Source organism: Rutilus rutilus (genome assembly GCF_951802725.1).
Source record: "Rutilus rutilus genome assembly, chromosome: 18".
Taxonomy (NCBI): Eukaryota; Metazoa; Chordata; class Actinopteri; order Cypriniformes; family Leuciscidae; genus Rutilus; species Rutilus rutilus.
Window position 1 is genome coordinate 32,834,114 of NC_140231.1, and position 15,273 is coordinate 32,849,386.

A 15,273-nucleotide genomic window follows, 5' to 3' on the forward strand; every position below is an offset into this window, starting at 1 on the left:
GTAAAATATTGCAATAAGACATTTTAATTGTTTATTAACTTCTGTGTCGGCTGCAAAGATGAAGTTGACGATATATTGACTCGCGATCTTCGCAGTAGGCTAGTGAACGCATGCACCGGAGAAATGCACATTTATTAGGCTACATAGTTTTTTGTTTTGGATGGTTTTGTTTAGAACCAGATTTCTGTAAATATATTTCACATTTTTTAGGCCTGTGAGGCGAGGCTACGTTTCGGTTCACGATGATATAATCTCCAGTTCAAGCACCTTATGTTGTGATTGATAGCCTATATTTACTTTATGTATTTAATCCAGGAATGAAAATATTAATGAATTAATGAAAAAAAAAAAAAAAAAAACGAAATTCGTTTTAAAGAAAGGCTTTGTGCTTTCTGTTTTGAGGTCTCTGTTAAAGTTTGAAAGTCTTAGTGCAGCTTTCAGAGCGCTCGCGTCCATAATGGAGAACTGTCAAGTAATATTGTTTTTTCCTCATAAATGCAAACACGAAAAATAAAAGACAAAAACTTTTTTAAAAAGACAAACCATAAATTTAGAAAAAAAAAAAAAAAAAGATGGATTTATAGCGTTTTGGGGGGAAAAATGAATGGATTTATACCGTTTTGAAAATGTTTTTTTTTTTTTTTTTACTTTGAATTGATCATCAACAATATTGTTGTTTGATTTAATAATCACTGTTGCAAGAAGTGCCTAGTTAAGTTTTTTTTTTTTTTTTTTTGTAAGTGGAAAAAGTAGGGGCTGCCACAGATTATGTTTAGTTAGCTCCTTTATTGTTTTTTCTATAGCCTAGAATAATATAGGTCAAATGCAGCAAGTCAAAAGACCAACTGGACCTTCTTTGCCAGTTTGCTCACATTTCTTTGAAGGATGGCAAAAATATCGCCTGAATATCGATATCTAGATATTGGAAAAAAATATCGAGATATTCATTTTTGTCAATATCTCCCACATCCCTACATGCAGAACACCATATATGTTATGAATCTTACACGAAATTCATCTTCATCACAATGTAACTGATGGTAATGGAAAAAAGTGTATCAATGCAACCTGTTTTTAGCTTATATAACTAGCTCGTTAGCAAATCAAAAAATATATATTTTAAATTGACCAATATCAATATGCTAGCTTGATAGTGAGTACTAAAATACATCTTATTTGTTTATATTCATAAGCAATTAGCGTTAGATTTTTTTATTACATGTGATTCTGACATGATGTCACTACATGCACTGTGCTCCTTCCTCTCTGCTTGTCTCAGGTAAATAATGCGTCTTCAGCTCAGCCGTTGGAGTCGCGCGTTCATGTGTTTTGGGGGCGTGGCTTTGGAAGGAGCCCAGAAGGGAGGGGGTGGAGTGAATGGAAATAATGAACTGTCTTTAAAACAGTCGTGAGAGGTCTACAGACACTCGATTTTTATACTTTCTTTTTCAGAGTACTTACATTTTAATTATGTATTGATATGTACATAAAGTTTAAACAAATTTGAAAAAGAAGTTTTTTAGATCATTCCTACCTACCCTGCCTTTAATTGTGCTGCAACAGGAACTGCTCAAAGAATCATTGCAACATTTAAAATGTATATGAATTTTTAAAATGTATTCTGTATTTGTAATTTTTCATTTTGTATAGTAATGTATATTACATGTGCATTACATGTATATTATGCAGTTAATGTTTTGTGGATTCTGGTCTTTCCTGTCACACCATAATTGCATCCAAGACTTTTACTCTGATACTTGTGTATATGCTTTAGTGACAATAAAGAATGTAAATGTATTTTAAATTTAAATTTATATTTTCAATTACTTATATTTTCAATATTTTCAATTACATTCGTTTAACTGGTTGTATAAGTCACAACTGAAACGGTTGATGATTGATAAAATATATTTACAATTTTAAATGTTAGAGGATAGTATTAATTAAATGAAATAACTAAATACAATTATCAATAAAAAAAAATGGCAACAAGAAAAAATTTTGTGTGACATATGTAATAAAATACCCTTTGAGGTCTGTATCATCTGACAGCAGGCCACGATTGTAATTTTCATTTTGTTTAAATTCCTCTTATTTAAGTGATCATTAATTTTGATGGTGTAAATGTATATCATGCTATGAGTAGTGTGATAGCCATGGTTGCCAACCTTGATTACCTGGTTGAAGCACTGTAAAAAAATGAGTGACCAATTTTTCAATTGGCCCAAGTGAAATTCTTGTTGGAATAGTCTGTTACCATTGGCTCAATGAGAAATAATACGTCAGACTAATTGAAAAATTTAGATGTTATCGGTCACTTGAAATTTTTGACTTGGGGATGTAATTTTTTTTTTACAGTGAGTGAAACGTTCTTGACGGCTGAATATATCACACACGTTTGCTAGTATTCTATTTAAATTGTAACAGCTCAACCTAATCAGAGCCTAACATGCAAAAGAATCATCAGGAATAAACAAATATTCTCCAAAAAACATTGGAAACTATACAATATTTTAAGTATTATATACAGTAGAGGCAGTGTAGAGAAAGAATTCTCTGATAACCGAGGCACTCCTTAATTAAAAAGTCTTTATTACAAAAATGACATGTCCTAACTGGACAACTTTAAAATGCCGTATTATGCCTGTATTATATACAGTACTTTAATGTACAATTACACCTGAATAGACTGAATAGATCTCTTGTGCTCCTAAAATCTTCTGTCGACAAAGTAGTAGCAGCAGGTAAATACAGATAAAATTAAAAAACTAATCTAACCTAATATCACTAAAATGAAATCTGCGATTACAGACGCTCACATCACACATAAACACGCCACTGACGTCTTCACTTCCAGGGGCCTGTTTCAGAAAGGAGGTTAAGTGAAACCTCAGAGTATGTTAACCCTGAAATGAGGGAAACTCTGGGTTTTCTGTTTCAGAATGGGAGATATGTCAAACCCGAGAAAGCAGAGTAAGTCAAGCCCGTTTCTGAAAGAGAGGTAACTTATACTCAGAGTCAGTTACCATGGTAACTTACTCTGTGAACCTAACCTGGTCGGGAGCAGGTTTTCTTCGGTAAACCCAGAGTTTCTTTCGGTCTCCTCCCCTTTTCTAAAGAGGAAGAAGGTAGATAAGAATACCCATTTATACTTAGATTTAAACTTAGACTCTATAGGCTACTCCACATAAAAATGTGAACAAATCAGAATGTGTAGATTGTTTGATGTGTAGACACATAATATTAACATTACCTCTGTAGGCCTCTCTGTGGCAGCAGAAACTCTTTATCCCCATCGTCCTGTGAAGATGAGCATTTGGTTGAGTACACTTTATAGCACTATTTGTCATAATTTCTGGTGTATTGAGTGGCTACTTACTGTACGACTGTCTGGGGTTCTGTTGGGACAGGAGGCTCCAAAAGACAGATATTACCATCAGAATATGTTGGGACCAACAAAAAACCCAACCCAAAGTAAAATAAATGGAAATATCAAAAATAGCCTATATAAAAAATAACACATATATAAACCTCTTACATTTTATGAAGGCCCTTGGATCTTCGGGAGTGACTGGCTCTGCTGCACTGCTAGACACTGGATGCTATTTAGTTATTTAATATGTCAAATGTTTGTAAAGTCAGGTAGCCTACACCCATGATATGCTCAAGCCATGTTCTTTTAATGCATGCAGGATTGCTCCTACATGAAAATTTAAATTAGGTTGAATAACATACTGTTCTTCCAGTTTCACCTCTGATATCATAACAGTTGGGTAAGTTACTTGTATTACTAACTACAAATGACATCTTCAACAGTGTAATTAGATTAATGTAATTATGACTATCTTTAAAAAGTTACGTTCATTATTATTGGAACAAAATTAATTCCATAGTGGTACAGTACAGTATGGGCAAAATTTGAGGTGATGTGTTAATGTCACGGGGTGACTATATTCAGTGGGGGAGGAACGCACACGCCGGGGAATGTGTTTCCCACGGGGAATGTTTTTTAATGTAACACATAGAGTCAAAATGGCTGCCCCCTGTCTCTAGATGTAAACAGTTGTCATTCTAGCGATCTGTGAGACACAATAGCTTCAGGTGTTCGGTGGGAAGAAACTAGGTTGGCAATTTGTACATACGTTAGGCGGGAGGGCCTTATATGTCCGAGGTTGCCCGCAGAATTGAACTGCAGATTCGGGGGAGAAGACGGCACCCAAGTAAATGCACCCGGGCGGCGATCTGACGAGCACGTTTGCTCGAAGCCAGTGAGGATCCAAAACGAAACCGGCATTCTGACGGAATTGGATTTCGCGATCTCCACAGCTGCCACCGTTGTGGAAACACGGCCCCGATGCCGAAGAGTTAAAGAGCATATTGCAGGTAAAAAAAATAAAATCTACAAAAATCAAAATGAATAACCATGTATGAAAAAACCATATGAAAAGATAATGCAGGATTTAAAATGTTTTAAACCGGCATAAGGACACCAATTTAGTAGATAAAGTGAGCGTTTCTTTGACTGCTAGTAAAACCAATTTAGTAGATAGAAAGAAAGCCACAAAATCACTTTCCAGAACATTCTCATTCACAGTTCCATGCTGGTGGAACGCTCTCCCCCACCCTCATCCGGAATGCAGAATCCCTGACAACATTCAAAAGACAACTGAAAACCCATCTCTTCCGTGAGCACTTAACCTCATAAAAAAAACGTCCCTATCCCTTTAAAACCTCACTTATCGGGCTTATGCTACTCTGAATAATGCCTGAACTTCGTATTTTGAGCACTTCTTGCGTTGTTTTTGCCTCTTCATGATGACTCGCTTAATTTAGTCCTAATTTGTAAGTCGCTTTGGATAAAAGCGTCTGCTAAATGACTAAATGTAAATGTAAATCCCGTTTTTTTTTTTTTTTAAACATCGCGTCATTTTACGTCACAAGAGGGAGATATGTGTGCTGTGCTCTGCCACAGCTCAGTGCAGAGTAGGTTGGTATTCAGTAAGAGCGGTCGTGAGTCAGTGTGTTTTCAGTAGTTTTTGTATTTCAATTTATCATCGTCATGGTAAATTATTGTGTTTGTGGAGCTTGCAAAAACTCCAGCCTGTCAGGACATCGAGTCCACCGGTTTCCTAACAAGAAAAAGGACGGTGCTATCTTTCGTGCCTGGGTGCGGTTTGTGCAGGTGAAGAGACGGGATTTCTCTTCTGCATCGGCTTCGGAAAACACGGTCGTGTGTGGCGTTCACTTCAGATCGGAGGATTATCGTCCCGGCGATATGATGGAGTTCAACATGGGATACCGAAGTAAGAACCGGGTGAGACTCAGAGCTGGTGCGGTTCCTTCAGTGCACGCATCTTCGGGTTCTCCCGCCGGCGGGAAACATGATGGTCATGGATCCATCAGAGATGCAGCTCGACGAAAACGTGAACTGTGCACCGTAAGTCTTTTTTTTTTTTTTTTTACATTTACTAACTAACAAATTAGTCAACATAATGATTTAAATAATGAGAAGCAACGTGACGTGTATAATTTGTTGTAAAGTACCGCAGCTAGCTTGTAAGGCATAATAACTAATGCTAGTTGCTAGCACAGCTAATTCGTAATTATTGTCATGTTTGTTTATAAGGATTTAGCAGAAATTGCAAGTAATGAAGGGGGAGATACATCTTCAGCCAGTGCTGCAGTGTTTGTTGCTGACCCAGAGCAAGAGCCTTTCTCTCCACTGGCCCCTCAATCATCTGTGCATCACTTTGGCTCACAGTGTGACCTCAGACCTTCACATCGTTCATCAGGTGGATTAACATTTCTCATATCTAGAATTAATTGTACATGGCACCATCTGTTTACATAATGTATGTGGGCAAATAATTAGTAAAATCTTTTATGATGCAGGCACCTAAGCAGTAGGGGTGTAACGATACATGTATTGAACTGTTCGGTACAAGGCTTTAGGTTCGGTGTTACGCATTTTCAAACCGAATGGTTTGTTGGACCATTTTTCCTGCCGACCAAAATTTCGTTATTTCAAATGTAGACGCGAGCACAACATCAACTGGCAAACGCAATTTAAGCGGAACGAAACTGAGATACTCGTTATTGTGTTTGTGTGGACCGTTTATCAGTTTGGACCAGTGCAGTGCGAGCCTGATCAAGCAACACTGTTACTGCGAGATCCAGTAAATAAAGCATTTGAATTCGCCACTGCAGTAATAACATCGCTGCGAGATCTAGTGAGAAATATTCACATTTCTCCATTATTAACGGATCAAACAGCGCTGACGTGGAAACCAGGAATAAACATTGTGCAATGAATGAACTATCCAGTGTCCACAGTGCCGTTTATGCCTACTTCGTAGTTCAATGTGGTGTGACAATTGGTTGCCTGTGACTCCCCTTATCTGTACGTCATTATTAGTTTTTAATCGTTTTTTATTTATATTTATCTAATTATCTAATAAATGTATCTAATACGTTTCTTTTTTATTTAAATTTAAAAGACATGATATTTTGTGTGGAAGTTTGTTGTTTTTCACTTGTGAAGCTCCCACAGCCGTTCTGTTGCCATGGTGAATCGTAGTTTCAGAGCTCCATTGATCGTGGCTTTTCAAAGTCATTGTGCACGCGCTTAACTCCAAATCAGCCTACTCAGAGTTTATTGAACTAACTCAATTCAGCTGTTCTGAAACTGAAATCTCAGAGTTCCCCATCTCAGTGTAAATCTACTCAGAGTTCAAGTTTTAACTCAGAGTTGGTTGAACCTCCTTACTGAAACAGGCTGCTGATGTCTAAAAAAAATCATGTCATTGTTTGTAAACGACTATTTCAGGAAACATTTGCACCTGAATAATTGAGAGTGATTGTAAGTGTGATGATCATCTGCTAAATGAGCAACAACGACCACAATTCACTCCTTCAGTCAGTGAAGCTCCCACAGCCGTTCATGAAAGTTTAAATGCTGGGGAATATTCCCATCTTCCCACAGGAGAAGAAGCAGCAAGCAGGAGGAATTACTCCAGGAGAAACTACGGACATACTATTGTAAAGATGGAGATTAAGGAAGAACCCTGCAGAATAAAAGATGAAGATACAGAGGAACAAATAGGTTGGTGTTTTCCTTCATTCTCTTTAATCACTGATGAGGACAGATGAATGCTGAAAAAAGGACTAAATGTTTTGCTTAAAGGGTTAGTTCACCCAAAAATGAAAATTCTGTCAGTAATTACTCACTCTCATGCTGTTTCAATCCCGCTAGACTTCCGTTCTGCCACGTAGGCTCACGCATCACACACATGACCAGCGTTGGCCAATAGTGAGCCTACGTGGGGACATACAACACCGAAACGCTGTGCTGTTAGACAATAGCCGCTTTCCGACCGGAGGAACCTTTTCACAGTTCTTAGAACTATTGGCTAAAGTACCCGTATGTTCCTGCGGTGCGAACACGCTGACTAGGAACGACTTTAGTTCTAGGCAATCCATTAGGAGGAACTAATTTAGCTCCTACTTCAGAGTAGGGTCTAAACCAGCACTATAGGAACTACTCGTGACGTTAGTGTACGCTGATGACCGAACGCACGCAAAACACCAGCACCTGCCATTTTTAAAACAGCTATAGGCCTATGTAAACACACAGATTATAGCTTATATATTTACTCCAGAAACTAGATACAAACATGGAAAACAGTGATAGATGGGCCTCTAAACCTTTATGCCTAAGAGAAAATCCAACACAACTTTGAGGGGACCAAGTCAAACATGATTATGAATTTCTGCTTAATCATGACCACACGGCATAGGCTAATAACTTTTTTTTCATATACTGTGTACTTTCTATAACAGTTCTATCTAATAACATGTTAAACAGTAGCTAACTAATGAACACAGAGAATGCGAGCATTGTTTGCTCTGGCGTTCTCAGCGCTGTCAAAATAAAGGTCCGTCGCTCCATCAAAATAAAAGTCGCCGTGCTTGCGTCACTCCCTTACCCCTCCTACCAGTTCCTATGGCCACTTGGCCAGTGCGAACACAAACAGAGTAGTTCATAGAACTGTTTAGAAGTGGACAGTTCCTGTAACTAAGTTTCTGTAACTACTTGGTCGGAAAGCGGCTTATGTGAACTCACTCAGGCCCACGCAAAAGAAAATGAATAGTTGAATAAAGTCGTTATTTTTGTTTGTTTGTTGCGCACAAAACGTATTCTTGTCGCTTGATAAACTTAAGGTTGAGCCACTGTAGTCACTTGGACTATTTTAAACATTGTCTTTACTAACTTTCTGGGCGGGCAAGTTTTAATCCCTTAGAAGCCTATGAAGGACTGAGACAGCTCTCAGATTTCATCAAAAATATCTTAATTTATTTTCCGAAGATGAACTAAAGTCTTGCGGGGTTGGAACAACATGAGAGTGTGTAATTACTGACAGAATTTTCATTTTTTGGGTGAACTAACCCTTTAATTGTGACAAACCTAGAAAACATATTGTTCTCATTTCTCATTCTTTATTTGCATTTTGAAAATTTGATATGTTGATTTTTAGACCCGATGGAAGTGAATGAAAACAAACAACATCAGTTTCAAAAATCTCAGCATTTCAAAAATGAAGATGGAAACACAGTCATTCAACAGACTGAAAAGTGTGTCACACAAAAACGAGCTCGAAAAACTGGACAAGGATCTTTAACCTGCTCTGAGTGTGGAAAGACTTGCATACAAAAATCAGACCTTAAGAAACACATGAGAATTCACACTGGAGAAAAACCGTTCACATGCTCTCAGTGTGGAAAGAGTTTCACTCAGAAAAGCTCTCTCAGAGATCATCTGCTTTATCACTCTGGATTGAGATCATTCAGCTGTGATCAGTGTGAGAAAACATTTGTTTTGGAATCAAACTTAAGAAGACACCTTAAAATTCATACTAGTGTGAAGCCTCATGTTTGTTCTTTTTGTGGAAAGAGTTTTTCACTACAGAAGTATTTAAAAGCTCATGAGAGATTTCATACTGGTGTGAGACCTTATGTGTGCTTTGTTTGTGGTAAGAGCTTTATTACATCCAGCCATTTAAAAACACACCAGAGAATTCACACTGGAGAGACATCAAACAAGTGCTCACATTGTGGAAAAAGTTTCTCTCGGTCAGAAACCCTGAAAGATCATGAGAGAGTTCATACTGGTGAGAAACTTTATGTGTGCATTGACTGTGAGAAGACCTTCACTACACAAAGCCGCTTAAAAAGACACCAGACGGTTCATACTGGAGAGAAACCGTACAAGTGCTCTTCATGTGGGAAGAGTTTCACCGAATCATCTAGTCTACGGTCTCATGAGAGAAAGCATTGCCCGAAGTCGTCTAAGTGAGCAAAGTTCACATTCACGTCCATGATTTACAAATTTTGTACTTACAAATAAATGGACATTCAGATTGTTTTAATCGTAGACTGTAAAAAAAGATGGACGATGCCCCTTCGCTCTCTTCCATTGGTGAGAACTGATGCCGCCAGAGTCCCGATATGGTGCTGACAACTTGGGACTTGAGTCTGCGCAGTAGCGATCTCGGGACCAGACCTGCGCAGTAATGAGCAGGAAGTAAAGCCACGAAATCAAGGCCCCGCCCTCACTCTCGCAGAATGCACTCTCCCTGCACTTTTTTAAGTGGCCTATGTCTGCTCCGTTCCTCTGTTCTGCTCCAATTTTGATGTCTGTTGATTGCAGTACGACAAGAGGCTTGTTAAAATAAAGTAAATACAATCTCCTCAGTCCTCTGAAGATCCCGAAAAAAAGTATGTTGGTGCTTCAGGGACTACTTCGCTCAGAGAACCTGTCAATCATGACGTCACACCACCGTTTTAATAGCATCGCGTAACTAACTAAAAACAAACTTATTTTAAAAACAGACACTTGAACTTATAAATACTACAGTAAATAACAGAAACCACCTTTGAAAAAAAGATATTTGAAGTGTAATTTAATTGTTTAGTTGGACTCACTTTCCGTTGAATAACACGGGGAGGCGGGGCTTATGAGCTATACTAGGACCAGTCACCGGGGGGCGATCGAGACGTTTTGGCTTCACTTTTCAGGGCTTGTGCGGCATGCTTGGTTTTAATAGAGTAATTCAATCTAAGGGTAAAATTAGTAGTGCAGTTTGAACCTAGTTATAGTTTGATCAAGTGTTGCCCTTCTCTTGTCTGATTTATAATGATATGATTCAACTTTACTAAACTTCAAACACTTGTTTTGCATTAAAAGTTTTTCAGGTGAACTGTGGTAAGATTCATTGTCTGTTTTTGCTTAAAGAGGTCCTGTAATGTCCCTTTTTACAAGATGTAATATCTCTGATGTACCAGAGTGTGTATGTGAAGTTTTAGCTCAAAATACCCTACAAATCCTTTTTTATAGCATGTTAAAATTGTCACTTTGCGGGGGTGGAAAGTTTTTGTGTGTGTCCCTTTAAATGCAAATGAGCTGCTGCTCCCGCAATGAAAGACCGAGAGTGCTGACACAACTGCCATCCGCTCACAACTCTTCAAGGCTGATTAATAATCATTCAGATTCTTTGGAAAAGATGGTAGGGGTAAACTCACGTGTGATTGCTAGTATGAAAGAAACGATCAATGAAAATACCAGGAAGATTTCTGGAGTGAAAGATGTTATTGACTTTGAGTGCCGAAGCAAAATATTTGAAAGTTGTTGTATTTCTATACAGCTGTAACCCATAAATCATTCTCATACATCTCCATAATTTGTTGCAATTAAATATTGTTCTTACCTTTGGAAACAAGGATCTAGGATGTCGGTTCAGGGTCCTTGTCGGTGCCTCTAACCAGTTCAACCATGAATTCGATTGCACTGGGCGTTTGCCAGTATTAATATTCCATGACCAAAATCATGAAATATTTATAGGGAAGAATTACTCTGAGACTTAATTAAAAAGTTTTACGAATCACCACAACATGATTTTGTTTTATTTTAAAAAGATTCAGAATAATACATAGACAAAAATTAAAAGGCAAAAATAACACAAACACGTAAAAGTCTTCACACGAAATGCGGCCTCGAAAAAAACTCTTCCAGGGGCCTATACCATGAAGCCGGTTTAGGTGGCTAGCCAGGTATGTTTCAGTTTAGTTTGTGCCAACCCTGGGTTTTTGGGACCATGAAAGTGGTTTGGCTTTTAGCAGTGTTCATCGCCATAGTAACTTACGCTCCACGGCTAACCTGGTCAAACCGAACTTGGACCAATCAGCTGTGAGCAAAGGATAAAGTCACTCCTCCTGTTTCTACTCCAAATTAAAGGTCACTACACAGCACATGATGAGACAAAATTGTCTGCCTTTTAGTAATGCTTATTTAGAATAATATATTTGTATGATAGATTTATTTTGTAATAAACCCTTAATCGATCACACATGTACAACTTTAGTTCATCAATTATTATTACGCAGAGTTTAAATGAATAAATATATAAAGGTTATATAAATGCGCTTTAGAATCAATAGATAAAGCTATAAAATGACTACATATGAGCTTAAATGTTCAATTCTCTCTATACCTTTATCAACTGTATAAACTAACTTCACAGCTTTTACTTGCACTGATATAGCGAGACTTTATTTTAGTTGTCCTCTTTCATAGACAGCTATTTTCTTCTTGTTGTTTAAATTCGTAATATTTTTCAATCTCGTAATATTCTGTAGTGAAAAGCGCTGCTTCTCTCGCGAGAAATTAATCGCAGTTTCACTCTTTCTCACCCTGTGATTGGCTGTTCGCTACTGATGTCACACCTAAACTCCTAAACTCAGGATCAAAGCCTGAGTTGACAGAGAAAGTTGATGATCAGCATCATGGTACCAACTAAGCCTGGTTGGTTTGGTTTGGTTTGGTTTTGTCAACTCTAAACTAATCCTGTAACCCTGAGTTTGTTCAACTACCATCATGGTACAGGCCCCAGGTCCTTTATACTAACTTGGGCCGCCTTTTTATTATGGGCTGTCATTATAGTACAGCCAATTCCCTTATAAGGTAATACTTGGGACTTATCCTAGTCCATCTAGCATAAGCACACATACAAATTCTCTATTATTGTTGTTCACACTTATTTTATGCAACACGTACATAGTGGCCCTCTCCCAAATGGCACACTTCATGTGGACTTTCTGTCTCGTGGACTTAAATTGTGCGTGTTTGCCGAGTCTACGAGTCCGTCCCATTCAGCATTTTAACGCTCTGAAGTGTGCTCAGCAGCGCCCCCTTTGTACCCTTGAAGCAGTCTTCCGTGAATCCCGCATAGATGCAGGCTCCACACACTTTAACTACCCAGGAATCCTTGCGAGATGCCAATCAGACAACGTATGGGAGGAGATTTCGCTCTCGGATAATTGTTGACATGGCTGAGAAGAAAATATTACGGTTTTTATTACCTAGGTGTAGCTACATTTTACCAGTTGTTACCTACAGTTTATACAAACATGGTCATCGAGCAGTGGTTGATGTCTCAAACATAATAATAGTGCGTTAATACGATCGCATTATGATTCATTAAATAAATAGAACCGAATGTCAGGGCTTTACTGAGTCATATGTAAACATAGTATGAATATTGAAACCTTATGTTTCAACCTGAAATGAAACATTATGTATTATTATGTACAACTGTATACATCATTTAAATAAGCATGATGTATCTATTGTCTAATGCCCAGGTGGCATGCACAATATCAAAATATAGAACTGTAAAATTAGGCTATGTAGTTGATAGGGTTGGGTATCGTTTCAATTTTAACGATTCCGATTCCGATTCTGATTCTGCTTATCGAATCCGGTTCTTAACGATTCTTGGTTTCGATTCCAATATTTATTGGAGAGAAAAAAGAGAGCAAATACTTGTAAAAATTCTACCTTTTATTCTTGTCACATTTAGGCTATTACCAGTAAAACTGTGACAATGCATCTTAATTTACAATATATATATATATATATATATATATATATATATATATATATACTTTAAGGAATTATCATGAAAAACAATTACAAAAATATTTCATTTTAACACAAAAAACAGAACATAACAAAATATGTAACAGACGTAAAGATGTTACATCATCAGATGTAGAGTCAGCAATTCTTTTGAAGAAAAATCAGCATGTCTGCCTTCTCTGGAAGTATACGGGATCTCTCTTGGCTAATTGACCCTTCGCTAAGCCACGCCCGAAAACCGCCACAGGCCAATCGTGGCTTAGCAACCGTAACTAGGCGCGGGAGGTCTGGCAAGCTTTCGAGCGAGAGAAACATGCCCAAGCGTTATGCGTATGGATTGTGCAAATCAGATACCCGGTATCCTAAAAGTTTGGACGGGGTGGTGGATTTTGTTCCCTTCCCGAAACCTAAAACCCAAGGGGAGAAATGCCGGGCGTCATCTTCATTATAAATATAGCGCTTTTAACAATGTAGATTGTTCCAAAGCAGCTTTACATTGATAATAGGAAATTAAAAGTAAAGTGTTTTGGCTTTATAGCAGCTCTAGAATAAAGTTATTGTCCAGCTCGTGGATCAAGCAGTGTGATTAAAGGCAAGACGGAGGCTCACTGACATAACTTACTTCAAAATATATTTCAGCATTTTGTTAATCGACGGCCAAACTAGTAACGTTACCCCAATCCGATCGCGACTCTCCCCGTGTCTAGTAAAAGTAAAATGTAGTTAGTAAAAGGAGGGAACATCAGGGGGCTTTGCCGGAGATCTCCAAGGAAAAGGTTGGTATGCAAACTTAATCAGTTCATAACAGTAGTCACTTATGTGACCCACGACGTGTGAGCGGTAGCCTGGCGCACTAAAAATATAAGCGGGAGAATGTTATCATTGCAAAGTGGTCAGGCTAATGTCTTGTGTTTATTTCACAATACTTATGGATAAGCTGTTTGATTTATAAATATTAGAATATTTTCAAATTTCACTTACGCTGCTGTGCATGCACAAAGCTGTTCCTCAATTTGTGTGTTTCCCATTTGAATGGTCAGCGTACGAGGCGGCTACTGCTTGCGCTTGGACCTAACGTTATAGGCTTTAGCTTAAATTTTGATGAAATTAATCTCTAATCGTTTGCATATTATGCCGTGGATATAGCCCTCGAATGCATACTGCAGTCTTGCTTTCTCATATTTTCACCTGTTCGCCAAAAATGACTAATTATCTCCTTAGGAATGTCTGAAACCGGTGCATACATACTGTAATAGACGTGCCAGGCGCAAAAGCTTGACAGGCGTAGCAACAGTAACTAAGGAGGGCGGGGCTTAGCGAAGGGTCAATTGTATCCCCAGCAGTAGAAAAAACCCTTTCGATAGGGGTAGAAGAGGTCTGTACACAAAGGTATGATTGGGCTAGGTCAGACAGGAAAGGATGTGTGTCTCTCCTGATCCACCACCAGAGTGCAGAGGTAATTAGAGGCAGCATGTCCCTATACACCTCCAGTTCTTTGGCAGTTTGTTCCTGGATGGACAAGGTGCTCTGAATTAGATTCTCCTTAAGGGCATCATCTTCAGCAAAAAGCTCCTCCAAGAGAGTCATCTTGGTCTTCTTGCACTTTTGAATCTACAGTGAACAAAAGAAAAAACTAGCCATTTGCATAGTTTATCCCTGCAATTTTATACCATGCTGTGCTCACCACCTGTAGAGTCTCCTCTTGATTCTGATGAACTGTCCCCATGTCCCTCTCTCCATCGCTATGCTCTGTCAGCTGAAAGTGAAACAAGCAATTTGAAGAAACAAAGGATTAACATACAGCGGGGGAAATAAGTATTGAACACGTCACCATTTTTCTCAGTAAATATATTTCCAAAGGTGCTATTGACATGAAATTTTCACCAGATGTTAACAACCCAAGGAATCAGTACATACAAAGAAACCAAAACATATAAGCTCAGAAATTAAGTTATGTGTAATAATGTTAAATGACACAGGGAAAAAGTATTGAACACATGAAGAAAGGGAGGCGCAAAAAGGCATGGAAAGCCAAGACAACAGCTTAAAACTATTAGTAATTAAAAAGCAATCCAGCCACCTGTCCATGCAAATTAATAACAGCTGGTTCAGTCCCAACGGATGGCCTACAAAAAGGTCTCATTGCCAAGGTGTCACGCAAGACACATCTCATGATGGGTAAAAGCAAAGAGCTGTCTCAAGACCTTCGCAACCTAATTGTTCCAACACATAATGATGGCATTGGTTATAGGCGCCATTCTAAGTTTCTGAATGGTCCAGTGAGCACTTTTAGGGCCATA

General features: G+C 38.2%; 1 protein-coding gene across 4 annotated transcripts; it reads left to right on the forward strand.

The window, feature by feature from the left end:
• The first annotated feature begins 3,950 nt into the window (after positions 1-3,950).
• LOC311277875 (uncharacterized protein) lies at positions 3,951-10,256 on the forward strand. 4 transcript variants are annotated; one of them, XM_084388347.1, is made up of 5 exons: positions 3,951-4,383; positions 5,085-5,437; positions 5,627-5,792; positions 6,983-7,102; positions 8,535-10,256. In XM_084388347.1, the coding sequence occupies exons 2-5, from the start codon at positions 5,276-5,278 to the stop codon at positions 9,350-9,352; spliced, it is 1,266 nt and encodes a 421-aa protein (XP_084244473.1). In that variant the 5' UTR covers positions 3,951-4,383; positions 5,085-5,275; the 3' UTR covers positions 9,353-10,256. The 4 variants fall into 4 exon arrangements, with proteins under 4 accessions (XP_084244473.1, XP_084244472.1, XP_084244474.1 ...); XM_084388346.1 differs by having other exon boundaries at positions 3,998-4,383; positions 4,595-5,437; XM_084388348.1 differs by having other exon boundaries at positions 4,028-4,383; positions 5,183-5,437.
• The last annotated feature ends 5,017 nt before the right edge of the window (positions 10,257-15,273 follow it).

Excerpts from the sequence above, each read along its gene's own strand:
- LOC311277875 (XM_084388346.1), top strand. The coding sequence starts at position 5,060 with ATGGTAAATTATTGTGTTTGTGGAGCTTGCAAAAACTCCAGCCTGTCA. Across the intron at positions 5,438-5,626 it reads GAAAACGTGAACTGTGCACC|GATTTAGCAGAAATTGCAAG; the intron begins GTAAGTCTTTTT and ends TTTGTTTATAAG. Across the intron at positions 5,793-6,982 it reads ACCTTCACATCGTTCATCAG|GAGAAGAAGCAGCAAGCAGG; the intron begins GTGGATTAACAT and ends ATCTTCCCACAG.